This window comes from Corvus kubaryi, unplaced genomic scaffold (genome assembly GCF_017639235.1).
Source record: "Corvus kubaryi isolate FWS band 111438036 unplaced genomic scaffold, C.kubaryi_AGA036_p1.0 77, whole genome shotgun sequence".
Classification (NCBI taxonomy): Eukaryota; Metazoa; Chordata; class Aves; order Passeriformes; family Corvidae; genus Corvus; species Corvus kubaryi.
This window is the reverse complement of record NW_024582064.1, coordinates 1,667,859-1,682,921: the sequence shown is the minus strand read 5'-3', so window position 1 is coordinate 1,682,921 and position 15,063 is coordinate 1,667,859. Positions and strand designations below refer to the sequence as shown.

Below are 15,063 nucleotides of genomic sequence, written 5' to 3'. Positions count from 1 at the left end.
TGCCAGCTTGTCCTAGTTCTTCCAGCAGCATCCCTCACAGAAGGCATGTACCTCCCCCAAGCCCCCTCGGTGGTCTGTCAAAAAAAAGTCAGTACTTTTTCAGAAGGAAGCCTGTTCAGACTAGCTGCAGGCACTGCCCTAATTTCAGCACAGGAATTTCGGGCTGCCCTTGGCCCCTCCGGTCTGACACAAGGTGCCGGAGCAAAGAGGACACGGGAGCCGGGGAAACAAGACACAAGAGCACCCAACAGAGGGAGCCCCAGCTCCCTGCTTTGGGGCCCAGACCCCCCTTATCAGGGGTTGCTCCACTGTTCTCTCCCCAACCCCCTCGCAGGCTCCCACAGGGGATGGTACATGCGGGATGCTGCGCTGGGAGAGTGTCCTTCTCTCCACGTGGTCCTGGGGACGTGGCGGGCGTGGGGAGGGGGATGCACAGGGCTCAGCGAGGCAGCCCAGCGCCTCTCCCTAGCGGGGCAAAGGCCTGCACGTACGGCCGCCCAACGCTGTACCCGGCGGGGCGGGGCGGGGCGGGGCGGGGCCACTCTGCCGTGACGTCCGTGGAAGCAGAGGGCGCCCCTTGCTGACATCACCGGCGGGAAACCTCCTCCGGGCCAGACCACTTCACGGTGAGGTAGGGGAGGCGGGAGCGGCCACGGGGCGTGTTCTTCCTACCGCAGCGTCCTGCGGCAGCAGGAGCCTCGGGACGGTCGGGAGAAGCGCCGCCTCGCCGCCCTCCGTGGGCGGGCTCGGTGTGCGGGCAGCGGTGCCGAGGGAGTTTGCTTGTACCTTGTGTCTCCCCCTCAAGTGTGGGTGGTAGTGCCCGATGTACGCCCTGCGCGGGGCGCCACCGCCTCTATAAGCAGCGCCGCCGGGCAGGCGTGGGAGCAGCTGCGTAACTGATCCCGCTGTATCCCAGCCGGTTCTGCTCCGTCCCACCGGGAGCATGTACCAGAGCCCCGCGCGCTGCCTCTGCTCGGCGCTGCCCACCCTCTGCTGCACTCCCGCCGCCGCCTCGGCCTCCCGCCTGCCGCTGTCGCGGCCCCGCTCCCACCCCGCCGCCTCGCGGGCAGCAGCGGGCGGCCCGCCCGCCCCGGAGGCGCCGCCCCGCACAGGTGGGTACTGACCGAGGAGAGTGCGGAGCCGCCCCAGGCACCGCGCGGGGTCACAGCTGGGCGGCCCCGGTCACCGGGCGGCTGGTGCTGGGCTGCTGCTGTCGGAGCAGGATCTGGACTGTCCTGCCCGCATCAGCGTGTCCCTTGTCCCTTCGCCAGCCACCTCTTCGGGATTGGACCGGCTCTTGGGCTTTAAGGCAGCGGCCGTGGCGTTCGCCCACCAGCTGTGAGGAGCGGGCAGTATCGCGGCGCTGCCGGACAGCCCGCCGGAACTTCAGGGGTTTCTGGCTCGGTGTCCTCCATCTGAGGGATAGGGCACCCTCTGCACCCACATGTAGGCTGGGTGCTTGGAGTAAACCCGGGTATCGGTGGGGTGACCTGTCTGGTGAGCCCGAGGGTCAGTGTCCACGTGCCGCTGGCAGGAGCATGTTCTCAGATAGCTGAGCTGTCCTCTTTAGCGTTGCACTTTGTGTAGGATGAGTTTGGCTCACAGTGGGGTCTTTTCACTCAAGATAGTGTGTGGGAACAGCCCAGGTTACTCTACGGCAGGCAGCAGCAGCCATCAGGTCCCTACTTGTCTATACCGTTAAATAATTACACCCCGTTCTTTGTTCCCCACATGAGACTTGGAAAGTGCCCAGATGTCCTCGGGTGCTTGTGCGGACACTACCTTGGCGTGTGCCCTGCACCCTGCCCTGTGACTGTGGCCAGACCCGAATCAGGGCAGTGATGCACCCACCGGACTCCTGCGGTCGGATCCAGCCTTAAGGCATCTCTGTTGGCTCTGGCCATGGCTCAAGATGCTCACCTGGTGCCATACCTTGTGAAAGCTGGGGCAGGGCACCAAGGTAGCAGCCACCATTGCTCCAGACTTGCTGGTGGGAGAGGTAATAAGCTTTGTCATTGAATGGTTTGGGTTGGATGAGACCTTAAAGGTCCTCTGGTTCCAGTCTTTGCTCAGTGGGCAGGGACACCTCTCACTAGACCAGGTTGCTTAAAGTGCTATCCAGCCTGGGCTTAGACACTTCCAGCTGTAGAGCAGCCACAGCTTTTCTGGACGATATGTTTGAGGCTGTATTACATACCTGGCATTCAGGAGATCCACTTTCCCCTACTGCCCTCAGCGGGGGTTGGGGTGAAGTGAGTTCATTCCCTACTGTTGCTGTTACAGGAGGGGTGTAAAAGCCAGGGTGGGGCAGGGTGCTTCCATTCCTCCTGTTGATGCCAGGCCAGGATGCCATATGGCAGGATTGAAGCTTCATGGCACTACAGGGAAGAGGAGCATATGCATCTGAGAGCTGGCAGAATTGAGCTCATGATTAATAAAGCACTCATGAGGATAAAGGTTTCCAGAGCTTGTGCCAAGTACTGATTCTCTATATTACTGGAGGCAGGATTTGAGGTTTCCTCTTTTTTCTGGTGTTGCCTGTTGAGAACAGGCAGCTTCTGCCTTGCTCTGACAAACTCTCATTGCTGTCCCAAAAAAGGTTGTACGTGTAGTATGATACCTTGTAGCATAGAATTTGTCACATGGTGCCTGTCAAGTTGTTCCTAGAACTGGGGTTCCAGGGAGGCCATCTCTAGCTGCTGCTGGCCCCTGGGGCTGTGGAGGCTGATGCAACTACCAGGCCAGACTGCAGGTATGGGGAGCCATTCACTGGGCCGGGAAAGCCCTGTGGTAAACAAGGTAGGGCTTCTAGCTGAAAGTGGTTCTGGGAGGTATGACCTGAAAGGAAGGGAAGTGAGAATGTTGTTCACCTTACCTGAAAGGTCAGGGTCCAATACCCTTCTGCGGCCCTCATCTCTGAAGCAAAGTCCTTAAAATAAAGTCTCTGACGGCTTGTTGCCTGAGCTCCTAGAAGTTCATCTCTTCTGTGCTGGATGATGCAAGAAACCTTCCAACTTTACACCCTGTTCTTAAATTTAATTCACAGTTTGAATTCTTCCCTTGCCCTTACTATGCTGAGGTACCACCCTTGCTGAGAGGAAGGAACTTTTTGATTTTAAGCACCTTGAATGGTAATTGCTGAGTTGATTGTTCCCTGTTACATCACATTAAGAGAATCACTTTTATGTTCACTATCCACTGCTTCAGTGCAAGCTCAGGAGTCTGCTTGTTCCTCTGCCTGCACCAGTACCACAGTGTCACAGCACTGGCAGAACACATTATCCCAGGAAGTTACAGATCACTTAACTTGCACTGTAAGATTCTGAAGTGGTGACCTTGTATTGTACAGCTGGACTGCTGTGGACATGGTTCAACATTGCAGAAATAACAAAATGAATTTTGTGTTTGGAGTTTTCGTATTCAGGTTGTTGGTCTGACCCCTATTCTGTAGAATACCTCAGTCTATGCTGTCATGATTTCAGCACTTTCAGGACAAAGAACTTATGCAGATCAGCAGTCATCTTAAGCTGGAATCATCCCAAGGAGCCCCCCTCCTTCAGCCAAGAGCTTTCAAGCCACCTATACCAGGACCGAAGTTGCTTAATTTACAGTCCAGACCCTCTTTCACGCAATCTTCTCTGGTTCCTCAAAAGAAGACTGAAGCTCTTTTTCCTTCCTGACACATGACTGACTTTAAAAGCTGTCAGATCAGTTCTGGGCCATAGCACAGGTTAGGCTATGCTTTATGCCCTATAAAGAGCTGGATACCCCAGGATCCCAGGGATGATGAGATGTAGACAATACTTTAGCTTTTTTTGCAGCTTGGCAGGTGGAGGCTGAACTTAGCCTTGATCCTGCTGTAACAGCTGTAAGCTGCTCAGGGCTTTGCCAACAGACCTTTGATTCCAGCTGTGTTACACCTACCTTGTCCCTTCAGCATCATCCCTCTGACTCAGATCAAGCCACAGACAGCCTAAGATCTTGCTAATGGCTTCTTGGAGGGTAGTTATTTCCCAGTATTCCTTTGGAGAGCCCCACATGAGCCATGTGCATCCATGGCACGGCAGGGGCTGTACTCAGCTGTTGACAGCACCCCTGATGCAGCAGAAAACGCTGTGTGCTTATCTGCAGTTGCAGTGCTTAGCTGTGGATTGTACCTACCCTAAAAATAGGTGAGTGGCTCTCTGTGGAGCTTCTATTAAAAGCTCGATTGATTTCTTTGGGGTTTCTGCATGGCTGCCTCGCAGCCCTGGTTGTGTGTAAACCGTACCCTTCTGTATCCAGCACAGAGCATGCTTTCATTCCTGCTCCCTATCCTCTCACAGCTGTGTAAGGGTCCAGCTTAGGGATTTTGTGTTTTCCCTCACTATTAAATGCCATTTCTTCTACTTCAGCAGTACTTGGCTTCTTGAGAAGAATTGTACACTGAGAAAGACTGCAGAAACTGAAACACTGCACATAGCTTCCCTAGAAAGACATTTGTGTGTGTGAGCTCAAGACTGCATCTCAGTTTGAGGAACTCCTAGTACTTTAAACTTTAACTAAAAGGATGGAGATGAGGAGAAACATCCTATATCTAATCTAAATTCCAAGTTCACAACTTTCTTAGAACTGTTCCATGGGCTTACACATACAAAACACACATTAAAGCAAGTAGTTTTTAGTGTCTTTTAAAAGTATGTATTTTCCTAAATACAAGGACGTGAGGCTTATACTGCAGAGTCTTTCTTTTCCTCCTGAGTATGTTTATTGAAGTGTGAGGGTATCCATCTTCCTGCCTGTCCCTCTAGCCTGTCATTATTGTACATCTGTCACCAGCTCTTATAAGTGGTAGTGCTGTAGTCCAATCTGAACATGTAGGTGTGTTGGGTAGCACCCCAAATCTGCTGCAAGATGTGAGCACAAGATGACAATTTCATCCTCTTCCTTTTTTAAGTAACTCAAATATACAAATAAACTTACTTAAAAACCACTGTGAGCCAACAGTAGTGCAACACTGAAGTTCTTTTGCTTAAGATTCCCTTTGTAAAAGGCATTCAGAGTAAACAAGTAAGTTGAGGCAGCAACAAAACTCAGTCAGCATTGCCTCAGTCAGCAAGTTGCTGTGGTGCAAGCACTGCCCATCCTGCCTGTGTTTGAAGGAGCAAAGCCCTCTCCCTGAGAAATGGTTGGAGGGCTCTTGGGGCACACACAGTGTAGAAATACCACAAACTGTGCATAAGCCAAAGGACAAAACAGAGCAGGGACACACGTGCGTCTCCATCCCCCGACAGCTGTGACCCCATGTAGGATAGGGAGACCTCCCTGTAGGAGACGCAGGGCTGGGTGAGGGCCAGCTGCATTAGCAGGGAGAGCTGGGGACAGCAGCTTGTGTGCAGGTCATGTGGGTAAGATGGCCAAAGGACCAGGAGGTGGCTGGGGCCCAGGGAGGACTGCAGGGAGTGCTGGAAACTGCTGAGCTGGGGCACAGCACAAAGGAGTGAGGAGATAAAGGGAGAAAGGAAGGTGAGGAGAATGGACATAAGGATGTGAAGGGGAGCTAGAGACACTGCCTTCTCCACTCCACATCCTGAGATCTAAGCCAGCAGAAGCATCTGGCTGCTTCATGCTCATGACAACGTTACTGCTTTGGGGGTAAATGAAACTGTGATCAGAGATTCCGACTAAATACTAACCTGAGGGAATGAGTCACCCTGCTGGCTGTCCTGCAGGCCATAGTCTGCAGTCTGGAGGCATCCTAGATAGGCACGGTACCAGGCCATACAGAGTGCTATCTCCATCAGAAGCCAATGGTGCACATGAAATAAGGAGCAGGCAGCATTTGTCCACTGCTGGGCTCTCTCCTATGTGAACAGGGAAAAGGTATGCTCTATTGTGGTTTCTACACGTGCAGAGTTAATCTTAGCCCTGCTATTCTGTCGGGATCCCTTCCCCCCTGCCATGTGGCCCTGGGAGAGGGGCCCTGGTGGGGGAGACATGGGGTTTCCCTGGCCCCTGGTCAGCCTCATTCCCCGTTGGTTGTTTTGTATTCCCCTGCGCGGGCAAGGACCCTCGGGTCCCGTGATTGCAGCAGTTCCTCAGCAGAGCCCTGGCCATGCGGCTGGAGAAATAAACATCTCTCCGAAACATCTATCAAGAATTGGTCCATATATATTTCTTCTCCACGGGCCTCGTTGTCTGATACACGTGTTGCAGTATCCGTACTGTAACAAATGGTGGATAATGCGAGCAGAACGATCCCCGATCCCTAAGGACGGCAACTAATTTGTGAGTAAACTCTGGATTCCTCTTCTTGGTTTTGTTTTGCTGTTCCATCTCTAAACTATGGAGGAGCCGTGGAAAGACTCTTGGCTTTCAGAGCTGCATATGGACATTTATCTTAAACTTGAAAAGATTCTTGAACAACGATTTGTAAATTTTAGCTTAATTCATGCTCAAAAGGAACTGAAACATTTCCTTTCATGCTTGTTTAAGAACTTTTTCTGCATTTCTTGGGATTCAATTCTTACCAAAGACTTTTGGAAGACTGTTTGGACACAGTTAATTTCTGAGTCAAAATATATGCCGATGGAAGAATATTTTCATGAATATTATTTAATTATTGAGACTGTTGAACAATGTCAGCTGTGTCCTGGTGAAGGGAAGCCTGCCTCAGAGTCTGTGTGACCCAGGCCACGTGGACCGAGAGCTCTGCGAGCAGCAGCGAGGCAGTTCCTGTGCACGGGCGGTGCAGCGTGAGCTGCAGTGTCGACAGCAGAGCGAGGCGCGGCGGGAGCCGGGCAACCCGGCAGTGTCCCCCCGGCCCCGCGCAGCGCGTGGTGGAGCGAGCCCCGTGAACGCCTGACGGAGGGGGGCGGCGCGCGGGCAGCTGCTGGTGGCGGTGGCAGCGGAGCGGAGCCACGCCTAGCTGAGACGCGTGCTGGAGCAGGGCGCAAGGGGGCCGTCACTTGGGGGCCCGGCCATGATGTGGGTGCGGCCCCAGGCAGCAGCAGTGCCGCTGAGAGCAGAGGCGGTGGCGGCGCGCGGGAAGCTGAGTGGCGTGGCCTGGCCCGGCCCGCGCAGCCCCGAATGAGATCCCAGGAAGAGCGCGCAGGCACGAGCAGCCCCGACGGCCCTGGCAGCACTGACAACCCTGGCAATTCCAACACAGGAGTGAGCGAAAGTAAAAGAGAAAGCAAAAACGAAGCGAGACAGAAAACAGCAACCACTCGAAAAAAGGAAAAAATCACCATAGCTAAGGTTTTAGGAATAGTAAAATGGTATAATGTTAAACAAAATTATGGTTTTATAACAGGATGTGACAACCAAGAAGACATATTCGTTCATAGAACTGCTATTAAAAAGAATAACCCTGAAAAATACATCCCAAGTTTAGGAGCTAGAGAAGTAGTAGAGTTCAAAATTGTGCAAGGTAGAAAAGGGTTACAAGCAACAGAGGTCACTGGGCCTGATGGTGTTTCTGTGAAAGGCAGTATATATGCTAAAAATCGTAGTCATGTTAGACAATATTTCCATTATAAGCCCCCCCTACAGTCTCCCTTTCCTAATCCCACCTTTCCCTTTTATCCTATATCCTGTTACCCCCAGTGTATTCCCAATCCGTTTTTTCACCCATGGTTTCCCTCAAAACCGTACCTTTGCCAATTGTTTCCCCAAAAATCCCTTTCCAATGCCGAGTGGGGGATGAAGAGGGGGAGGGAAGAAATTAACCCTTGTTGTTTAGAGTTCCAACGGGTACAAATAGAAGAAACCCTCTCCTGCCTCAGTTTCCCCACAAAGCATGCCTGGAGAGTCCTGTCTCCCTTCTGTCACCCTTAAGATGTTCCATAGAATCTGCTTGGACATTTAAAGACTCAGGAGGGTGGCTTGTTTTGTTTTGAAACTGTTCTTGTTATGTTTATCCAGTTGTTTTCAATGTTAAGTTTTAAATCTCTTTTTGTTAAAAATAAACGGGTGAAATGTCGGGGTCCCTTCTCCCCCTGCCATGTGGTCCTGGGAAGGGGCCCTGGGGGGGAGACACGGGGTTTCCCTGGCCCCTGGTCAGCCTCATTCCCCATTGGTTGGTTGTTTTGTGTTCCCCTGCGTGGGCAAGGACCCTCGGGTCCCGTGATTGCAGCAGTTCCTCAGCAGAGCTCCGGCCATGCAGCTGGAGAAATAAATATCTCTCTGAAACATCTATCTAGAATCAGTCCATATATATCTCTTTTCCACGGGCCTTGTTGTTTGATATGCATGTTGCAGTATCCCCACTGTAACACTCTTCTGGTTGAAAGACTTCTTTATTGCCTTAGAAGACAGCAGCATGATGTCATAAACGAGGCTGTTTGCAGGCTGCAGCCCCTGATGACAGGCAGAACATGAGACTGAACAGGACTAACCCTATCTCTGCATCCTTCTTATTTTGTCTCAGACTCAGGAACAGGCTCCTGCACAAACCACCAATGGCTGCAACAAGGCACCCAAGTGATGAGAAGAGTTGTGGTGGACCAGCTCTAACGCCTGTTTTTCCCTTGCAGTGTGTTCCATGGGAAACAGCACCAGCCGGCTCTACAGTGTGCTCGCCAAGACACTGAGCAGTGGTGCCGTGTCCCAGCACCAGGACTGCCTGGAGCAGCTGGACTCAGCACGGCTGGATCCTTTAGACCCCAAGGATTTGCTGGAGGAATGTCAGATTGTTCTGCAGAAGCGGCCGCCCCGGTTTCAGAGGAACTTCGTGAACCTGAAGAAGAATACTACCTGTAACCACCGCCCCATCCGGGTCATGCAGTGGAACATCCTTGCCCAAGGTAGGAGATGCTTGTGAGCTCAAGGTATGACCTTGAGACCAAATGCATGAATGAAAACCCTGGCAGAGCAAAGGGAGAGGAGTGAACTACATGAGATACATGAGACTGAGGGCCAGGGGGAATATTTTGAGTACTTGAAGTAGTGGCTTTCCTTCTGTCCCATAGGAGAGAAAAAAAAGGTGTTTCCTCGCAACTCTGATGCCGAAGGTAGCCCTGAATTCCTATCCTAACTGAATACAGTGTATTCTAAAAGCTGTGACCCATCAGTTTTATAGATGGTTGTTAACCCCAGAGAAGACTCATTCTTTTCCTAAATTTTATTTGTAAAGTTTCTCTTCAGTTTCTGATTACCTTATTGGTGAACTATCCAGAAATTCAGATCTGCTATGGGAATTCTCAATGCTTAAAAATAATTTTAACTGGTAGTTTTGAGTCAAGGCTGTAAATTGACTTGTGCAACAGCCTCATCTTAAAATCTTCTGGGGTGGGAAATTCCCTTCGTAGGAACTGCCTTACCTTTTGCAGTTAAGTCACTTTTAACCCACTTCCTTCTATTTTGGCTTAAGCTGCAGCAGCCACATGTGGAAGTACTTGCCCTTGTGTAGTGGGCAGAGGGGGGAAAACTTTTACTTGTATCTGTAAAAGGAACTTAATTTTTTTGGAGTGACTCCAGTGACTTGAGGAGGGGTTCTCACACCCATTGGTAAATCTGGTACCCTTAAAGTAACCAGCTACTCCTGAAAAACCCATGACCTGCATTTAAACTGATAAAACCTGGAGGATGACAGGCTGTTTCAGCTATCAATAACTTTTGGGTTTTTTGTCCCCCCTCCCTGCTGATTCCAGCTCTTGGGGAAGGCAAAGACAACTTTGTTCAGTGCCCCATGGAAGCTCTGAAATGGGAGGAGAGGAAATGCCTCATCCTGGAGGAAATCCTTGCATACAAGCCCGACATCTTGTGCCTTCAGGAAGTTGACCACTATTTTGACACCTTTGAGCCGCTCCTCAGCCGCCTGGGCTACCAGTGCACTTTCTTCCCAAAGCCGTGGTCACCGTGCCTGGATGTGGAGCACAACAACGGGCCAGATGGCTGCGCCATGTTCTTCCTCAAGGAGCGCTTTGAGCTCGTCAACAGTGCCAACATCCGGCTGACGGCCATGAAGCTGAAGACCAACCAGGTGGCCATTGCTCAGACACTGAAGTGCCACGAAACTGGGAGACTCTTCTGCATCGCTGTCACCCACCTGAAAGCCCGCACGGGCTGGGAGAGGTTCCGCTCTGCTCAGGGCTGCGACCTCCTCCAGAACCTGAAAAATATCACCCAAGGAGCGAAGATCCCCCTGATTGTCTGTGGAGACTTCAATGCAGAGCCAACCGAGGAGGTCTACAGGGAGTTTTCCAACTCCAGCCTCAATTTAAACAGTGCATACAAGCTGCTGAGCCCTGATGGACAGTCGGAGCCCCCCTACACCACCTGGAAAATCCGGCCCTCTGGAGAGTGCCGGCACACACTGGATTATATCTGGTATTCCCAGCATGCCTTGAATGTGAATTCAGCCCTGGGCTTGCTGACTGAAGAGCAAATTGGGCCCAACAGGCTGCCCTCATTCAATTACCCTTCCGATCACCTGTCCCTCGTGTGTGACTTTAGTTTTAATCAAGACCCTGACAGACTGCTGTAACGTCTTGGAATGCCACCTGGTATTGCAGTGTCTGAACTCGCCAGTCTTTTATTTTAGAGAAAGCCTTTGAATCTGGATGCTATTGAAAGATGAGGAAATACTGTTGACTAACCATTAAGGCACTTGCTTGGAGTTAACACTTGCTGTTCAGCCCTCAATGTGCAGCCTTCTAGGGAGAAAGAAAGAAGCCAGTGTTCTCGTCATGGTCTTCTTGCCATGTCAGGATTTGAAAACTAGAAGGCAAATGAGCTCTATCACTAAGCCCCCTGTTTAAAGATTTAATCCTCTAATGAATATGGAGGCCTTAGTGTTTAAATCAAAACACTTCTGTTTGTGAAACAACTTGCCCTGACAGCATGCTAATTTTATTTCTTTCATGTTAAGCTTCTGCAAGTACCAAAGAGAGTGAGGTTTGACTACCCAGTGAGAGTCTCTTAAATCTTTTTCTGTTGCAATATGAAGGAAGTTTAATGCAGTTTAGACAAAAAGCTAAGCTCATAGTAGTGTGATCTTGTCATTTTTCTATGACCTGAGATGACAAATTCATTAGAAGTGTGAGGAAGGCCCCCTCCAGTAAGAGCAGGTGAGGAAACAGAGGCTATGACCTAGAGTAATACCGTCACTTTTCCAGAACTGTGTGCATGTGTCTGTCACATGGATATAGCCTGTAGGCATGTACACAGTGACTGTACCTTCGTCTTTTCTGTGCTTCGCTCTGGAGGACACAGCTAACCAGGGACTACTTCTTCCTCTGCTCTGCGTATTATTTTTCTAAATGATTTAAATTTGTAGTCTTGTCAATCTTGCCGTTTCTGTAAAGGGCCAATCTTAATGTTGAAAGATTTATTTATCTTCAGAATCTAAAGCTACACTGGAACGTGTTGTAATTTATTTATTGAGAGAAGTTGGTGATCCTGCATCTGATTGGAAATTGTACAGTGATAGTGTTCAGGAGCCTCTTCCTGTGACCATCTGGGTTACAGCAGAGGTGTGTTAGTATAGTAACTCCTGTGATGCTCACTGGTGACATAGGAATTGCATATATGGATTGTAAACATGCCGTTATGCTGGAAAATGACGTAGGAAGAAAGGAGGGAAGAGAGACAACAGTTGGGAGTTGGGCTGACATTTAGATAGTTGAGGAAGATATGGCAGGGCAAATAAAGCAGTATTTCCATGTGAAGTAGGGTGCATAGTAACCCTTAAATGTTCCAGGTTTTTATTAATAAAACACTTTAGAAAGAAGTTTATCTCTGCTGCTGTCTTTCTCACTTCCCTGTTCCAAGTTCCTGTTGCCAAGGAGGTGACATGTCTCAATTAGTTTGAGCTTCAAGTTGGTGCTAATGTTTCCCCTTCCAGACCTCTTTTTCCCCACCCCTAACCCTAATCTCAGGGTGCCATGGCTGCTTTGCCTTCACAGCACACATTCTTTCTCCAACTTGGAATGTCCAAATTTCACAAGTCTGTAGGGAAGGGCGTTACCCTTAGCTGTTAAGCTGCTCACTCTTCTAGTTAAGAGAGGAAACCTACACTGAATTACTGTAAATATTCCCCTTTCCAACAGTTGTGTGGAGCTACAAACCTAGCTAGTCCTGCAAAGCAGGGTGCAAGAATTCCTCCCTGAGGGCTGCTAAGTGTGCCTGGGAAGACTGGTCCCTCACAAGATGCAGCTGTATCTGCCACTTTCTTTTAAAACCGCATTTGAAAAGAAGAAACGCAGCAGGTATGAGCTTTACACAGCCCATAAATTACTGTACTTGCATTGCTGAGAAGGGAAATACGGAGTCTGGTGACTGGAAGTCCCAAATTCCCCCACAAACACTCCTCATTAGGCAAACAAATGAAGTGCTGTTGCACAGCTGTAACACACTCTGCACATGTTCCTGACCCTTTCAGGATGAGGGCAATGGTCTACTTCCAAGCAGAGGCCCCTTCAACCAGCCTGGGATTTATGTGGATTTGACTTTCCTCAGACAGAAAGGATTTTACAACCAAGGAGACAATGGCCTTGGTGAATACTCCTACCAGGCACATGCAACAAGCCAGCACCTCCTTTGGCTGGAATTTCAGAAAGATCAAACTGTGTCCCTGGAAGCCATAAGGGTGGCACTTCTGGGGGAGATTTTGGGCCAGAGATGCAACACTCCCAATACTCCACAAAAAGACTGAGCATTGCTCCCATATTTCATACCAACTAGACACTGACAGCTTCTTTTTCATGGTGCTGGCTGCCCTCAGTTGTGCAGAGGGGGTGAGATGCAGTGCTTCTCCTTTAGTAGTATTTTCTCCTAGGACCTTCCCTCAAGTGGTCTTGCAAGGAGGAGAAATAATGCAAGTGCCCATTAATTGACGTCTGTAGTCATCTGCAGCTAAACACTTCTAAAATCAGCACCACAATGTAGACCTATAAGACGGTACCTTTAATAAGTCAAATCCTTGCTCATCTACCACAAAAAGATACACCAGAAGCTGGAGTTTCCATCCAGACTCCTTTTGGCAGTTTCTGGAAGAAACTATACTTGTGGTAGAAAGCCCTAAACTGAGAACAAAGATCACATTTGTATTTAAGAACAAACTAAACCATAACCAAAAACCCCAACACTCCCACCAAAAAGCCCATGATTTCATTTCACTTTTGTATAAGGAGCTCCATTTTCCTCAGGCCAGTCAAGGTGTCCATCAGGGCAGCACCTTTCCCACTGCCAGAGCATAGAGCCACAGGCCCAATTATGGAAGGCTCTTTACCAGCAGGAACCAAACTATCACAGCTGCAGAATTCCCATTGTCACTTTCACAGTGGAGTATTTTGTATCTTATCATTCTTAAGACATTTTATTTCATACCCTTGCCTGGAACACTATCCTACAAAAGAAACCAAACTGTTGAGAAAGAGCATGATTTGTATGATACTGCCATCACTGCAGAACCCCTTCTGAAGTGGAAAGGGCTGGGATTCTTCTTTCATCCTGGACATGTTACGATAGATGTTCACTGCTTCATCTCCTTAAAGGGTAATTCTGAAGGCAAGGAGGGGTGGAATAACTGAAAAGGCTGGGGACTGTTCCCATCTCAAGGCAATTCTTAATACTGTCATACTCAGAAAATCCCTGCTATAGCCCAACGGTGAACCCTTTCTGCTGTATTTTAATAAAAGGTAGACAGCCCACAGAAACTAACTGGTAAGTTCTCAGGCAGCTTCACCCTTTTATTCCAGTACATGCCATAATTTATTTTGCAGACAGACTCTTTTGGAAAACTTAAATGGATTATTGCTCTTACTTTGATACAGCAAGAGGCAAGCCTGCAGCACTGAAATACTTTTGCCAGCTATAAATATCAGTACACTAAATATTTTTCAGAAGAAGCAGAAAGGATATTTTTTCCTATGTAGCAGTATGACTGAGTAAAAATGTCTTCCAAGCTCTTCTTATGGCTGTACACCTTATAAGCACATTAAGGCTAAAAAAAGTCTCCACAGATCCCTTATTTTCATCTTGAATACAGGCTGCCTTAGCTTTAGCAGTGACACTTTTCCCTCATTCTCAAGCAAGCTGCAGGAAGAACTGACCCATTTGTTTAATTTGCTGAAAGGCAAAAGCTGTTGCAAGCTTATTAAAACACTATCTCTTGTGGAGAACAATTAGATTCCAAGTACATAGTGTCACTTGGATCTTCTTAATAAGCTTAACACCTGCTATTTGAACTGTCTCTACAAGGCAGAATTGCACTTAGCTTGTTCTGGCAGCAGCCAAGATCCCTGCTGGACATGTGCTGAGTATGAACTGAGGCTTCAGGCACCTCTCCATTTTCTCAACTCCTGACTGCCCCTGGCTCACTCATCCCTGATCACCTCAGGTGTAATTCTCCAAAGCCCTAAAATTGATGAGATCAATTAGCAGAGCATCCCAAGAGCTCAGCCTTCCTTTCAGCATGCTTTACCCAGACAACTTGAGTTGTGTCAAGGCCCAGAACCCTTCACTAGGAAAGATGTGCAAGAGAGAGCTAACAAAAACAATGGTCTCTGGAATGGGATTCCCCTTTCAACTTTTCTTATTTTTGGTACTCGGTCATTTACTCTGAGTTGCAACTCAGTTAAGATTTTTTTCCCCTGTGGATTACACAGCATCACCCTTTTCATTCTGTAACTTAAAACAGTGGATTTGAAAAGTAAAAATATTTGTATTTATCTGCAAAATTAGTGATACCATGACTGTATATGTCTCAATGCCTTCTGTGTAAAGCGTGCTCACTTCACGCATGTTTAATTCCACCCACACATCTAAGAGTTACTGCTTGCCAAGGATGAGTTAAGCCTGGACTCTTCTACATGAGCCACCAGCTTCAGATGTACAAGGGAGTCCTGCTTTCACACATATATAAAACAGGTTCTTCAACAGGATTGCAAAAGTCTGGCAGTATAGCTAGATACTAACTGTTGAAATATTCTAGTGTTCTTTTCATCTGTTTCAGATGTTACAAACCTGACCAAAGCTCCCTCATCCCGAGGTCACATCCTCCAATACCAGCAGTAAACACATACTAATTTACACAATCAGGTTAAGTTCCCTTTCCATTTCAGTTACAGCACATCCTCA

General features: G+C 48.8%; 1 protein-coding gene across 1 annotated transcript; it reads left to right on the top strand.

The window, feature by feature from the left end:
* Window positions 1-817: 817 nt before the first annotated feature.
* NOCT (nocturnin) lies at window positions 818-11,713 on the top strand. Its single transcript, XM_042051900.1, has 3 exons — window positions 818-1,112; window positions 8,517-8,786; window positions 9,633-11,713. The coding sequence occupies exons 1-3, from the start codon at window positions 944-946 to the stop codon at window positions 10,466-10,468; spliced, it is 1,275 nt and encodes a 424-aa protein (XP_041907834.1). The 5' UTR covers window positions 818-943; the 3' UTR covers window positions 10,469-11,713.
* Window positions 11,714-15,063: the final 3,350 nt, after the last annotated feature.